This window comes from Carica papaya, chromosome 9 (genome assembly GCF_054855325.1).
Source record: "Carica papaya isolate Zhongbai chromosome 9, ASM5485532v1, whole genome shotgun sequence".
Taxonomy (NCBI): Eukaryota; Viridiplantae; Streptophyta; class Magnoliopsida; order Brassicales; family Caricaceae; genus Carica; species Carica papaya.
This window is the reverse complement of record NC_142317.1, coordinates 13,634,247-13,637,843: the sequence shown is the minus strand read 5'-3', so window position 1 is coordinate 13,637,843 and position 3,597 is coordinate 13,634,247. Positions and strand designations below refer to the sequence as shown.

Below are 3,597 nucleotides of genomic sequence, written 5' to 3'. Positions count from 1 at the left end.
AAACTCGCCCTACATAGTTTGGGATTTTCTAAGCATTTAAAGCATTGTAATAGTAAAATGTAATCTGCTTAGAAAAGAATTTTCCTGTTAAACATCCCAAATCTGAAGTTGGTTCCAAGTGATCATAGCAGCACAGGTGGGTTTTTAGTGCTGATGACAAAAAGGTTAAACCAAGTAAGTCTTCATGGTATATACATCAAACCACATACCCTAACACCAGGAACTTGAGCAGATCCAGAAGCACATGAAAAGATCCACCAGATACTTTATTAAGTACAGAAACATGTACAAGAGCAAAATTAGCATTTACATTCCCATGACTAAAATATACTTTTGTTGAATTGTGAGGTATTCTCTATGATAACTCTCTGTGGCCATAAATAGCTGCAACTGAGAGAAAATAATACTGCTTCTCATCCTACTTGGAGTTAGATCAATGCTGCAACAAAACCCATGAAACAAACATGAAGAAATTATAGAAGCACACCGTTCGCCTTCAACTGTCTTCAAGTTTCACATCTTACAAGCATTCTTGTCTCCACATACTTCAACCTGTAAGCAAAAAGGATAAAAACATACGCAAATAGTACCTTATCATTTTAATTGCTGAAGCCTGAAGACAACATGAACAAGGACGAAATTGAAAGGAACTGCATTAGTTAGGACATCAATGTCAGACATATACGGAGATGAGGTCATAGCCAGAGATCTATTACTCTCTGTAGTAGTATTCTTATCAGCATTTAATTACTGTCCAATTTCAGAATGCTTCAAAAGTCCACACAAATACCTCCTTTGTATAAAAAGTGAGTTAGTAATCATGTTAAGCTATCTTCTTCAGTTTATAAACTTTATTTCTAGTTTAAGTTCGTTCTTTAGTGAGTTAGCAATCATAGTAAGCTATCTTCTTCAGTTTATAAACTTTATTTCTTGTTTAAGTTAGTTCTTTAGCGAGTTAACTATCATGGTAAGTTATCTTCTTCAGTTTATAAATTTTATTTCTTGTTTAAGTTAGTTCTTTTCCTAACTTTTGTGTGAAAGTAGTCTTCTTGGAAAAACCCGGTGCTCTTTGTGTAGGCACCTAGGTCTACTTTGATGTTTCATTGCAATCCACTTGGCCATCTATTACTTCCATGCTACCCGATCAGCTGCTCTGTAATAATACTTTAAGAAGTTACAAAAACCAAATATAGCAAACTAGCGAATGCTTACCTTCTTCCTTCGCGCTTTTAGAATCTCTTCTAAATCTGGTCGACCTGAAACCAAAATTGGCCATTAGTATCAAATAAATAATCTTAAGACTAATGGGAGAGAAATATGGGGTATTGTTAGTATCAGGTTTGGCAGCAGCTTGTATCCCCAAATCATTTTTTTTCAATACTGCAGGAAAGTTACACAAGATGCCAGAAAGAAATTGTAATCAAGGAAAAAGGGTTCCCATGCATCTGTCCGATAGCCTGAAGGTCCTGACATCCTACGTGGGTAAAATAAAAGAAAAACTCCCTTAGTCATCAGATGTCTATCATCATAGACTTGTCTTAAGAGATATAATTCGTAATTATACAAGTACTAAAAAGGAGATCACACACAAAGGTACTACGAAGGAGTGTGATAGCAAAGATCATCCTGCTGTAGTAACAGACCTGTAATTTGAAGACGATATTTAGCCCAAACACCATATATGACATCAGCTATTGTTGTGATCTGCAGATACCAAGGTTACTAAGTGAGTGATAAAACATAGATTCCGAAAAGAGAAAAGAAAACAAAATTTTCTCAACCATTATAACTTCATAATGGAATAACAGACTAACGGAGCTATAGATCATAATGAACAAAAAGACATACTGGTTCATATTTAGTAATGGCATAAACCCATCCGAGACCAACTTGTTCATATAATCTTCTAAATGCCTGCAACATCATGCATTTGGGTTAATGAGAAAGAGAGGGAGAGAGAAAAGTAATTGATCACATATGCGAAGTGGGGTCACTGTTCTATCTAACACAACATGACAAGCCCTTAGCTTAGTTCAATTAGATTCTCACATAATACGTGTGTGAGAAATGCATGCAATTGAAGAAAATTGGTTTTTCATAATCCTTAGTTGAAATAGAGATAGCATGCACATTTCAAACTGATGCTAAATGGAAGAAAATAAAAGGAAAAAAGTCAAGGTTATATAAAAGATTGATATAGCCATTAGTTGAAAAAATTGCTACTTTTGGATAAGAAATGATAAGGATAGGGAAAGGATTACTGTACCTCTACATCTGTGACTACTGTTCCATCAGAAAGAATAGCATGGATTCTCCCCATCGCCTAAGAAATAAGAACAGAACTTTGTAAGGTATTTGACAAAAAGAGTCCTTTTATTTGCTCATTAATTGTTAAATGAATATTCTAGCTGTTATCTTTTACTTTGCATAGAACTAAACACTTTTCAGCCTAGAAGACCCAGGAAGTAGACAAATCATTAAATTTTTTGACATCTAGAAAATGCAAGTATGCCAAAGCTCTCAATGACAACAAAATCACCATCATTTATTTACATACAGTTTTAAAATCCAGGCCTTGATTCTCCTCAGGAGAGTAGTCATCTGAGCTTATGTCGACAAATTTTATAGTACCATACCCCTTATTCCTCTGTCTTAGCATGTTAACCTGTCAAATTGAAAACAAATTAACGAAAGCATTTATGCCACCTTGCTCATAATACACAAAGACATCACTAACATAATTAAAAGCTTAAATATCAACCCAGATGGGTCTCTCCTAACAGACCTCATGCATGCAGAGAGGGCAATCTCCATCATACAGCATTTTAATCTTCCAATCTTGTGGGACTTCATTTTCATCCTTTTTCCTGGTAGCAACAGAATCCGCTGTTGCACCCTGGACAGCGCGAATTGGATACTTATATCCTCCTGCAAACAAAAGCTTATCATTTCTCGCATATACATAAACATCATACATTCGCTGCACTTGAAACAATCAAAAACTTCACAAGATTCTTGAATGGTCAATATATTTAGAGAAGAAGGGCCAAAACATTAACTTAACCAACCCATAAATCCAATTACTCTTGTTATCTCATACATGCCACGAGAAAGAAAAAAACAGTTACAAGGAACAGAGTTGTATAAAGGAGAGGTATCCATCAAATGAAGAGTGCGTTTAGCCAAGGAAGAAAATAGTGGCGGACTGACCTCTTTGGGAAATGGGAGGAGATAGGAGCTGTCCATGGAGAGGACGCGAAGAAGGATGGAAGCTGAGATGAAGACAGTGAGGAATTGATAGAAGAGAAGGGTGTCTTTGTCTCCCAATGCAAGCAGTAGCAGCTCCTCTGATTGCCATGGATTCTTGTCTTGCCGAGCTTGAGGTTTCTGTAACTTCGAACCTAATTAGTTAATTTATTCATGGTTCTGGTTTCCGTGTACACGTGGCAATCTGGGCTTCACGCAGACATTTTAGGGGGGGAAAAGAAAAGATTCTAACAAAGTGGGAGAAAAATAGGAAATGGTATATTGTGCGGGTGCTACCGAAAAATCGATAATTAATTTATGTACCCCGGAGGATCAGTTGTGCAAATTTGG

The 3,597-nt window shown here is 36.2% G+C and overlaps 1 protein-coding gene across 2 annotated transcripts; it reads right to left on the bottom strand.

Annotated features, from left to right (window-relative positions):
• Positions 1 to 245: 245 nt before the first annotated feature.
• Positions 246 to 3,401, bottom strand: LOC110824859 (Putative thiol-disulfide oxidoreductase DCC). Of its 2 annotated transcripts, XM_088212028.1 has the most exons (8): positions 3,211 to 3,400; positions 2,786 to 2,928; positions 2,558 to 2,665; positions 2,267 to 2,323; positions 1,849 to 1,914; positions 1,644 to 1,704; positions 1,213 to 1,256; positions 246 to 552 (listed from the first exon to the last, which is right to left on the bottom strand). In XM_088212028.1, the coding sequence occupies exons 1-8, from the start codon at positions 3,356 to 3,358 to the stop codon at positions 514 to 516; spliced, it is 666 nt and encodes a 221-aa protein (XP_088068154.1). In that variant the 5' UTR covers positions 3,359 to 3,400; the 3' UTR covers positions 246 to 513. The 2 variants fall into 2 exon arrangements, with proteins under 2 accessions (XP_088068154.1, XP_088068155.1); XM_088212029.1 differs by lacking the exon at positions 246 to 552 and having other exon boundaries at positions 1,221 to 1,474; positions 3,211 to 3,401.
• Between the last annotated feature and the right edge of the window lie 196 nt (positions 3,402 to 3,597).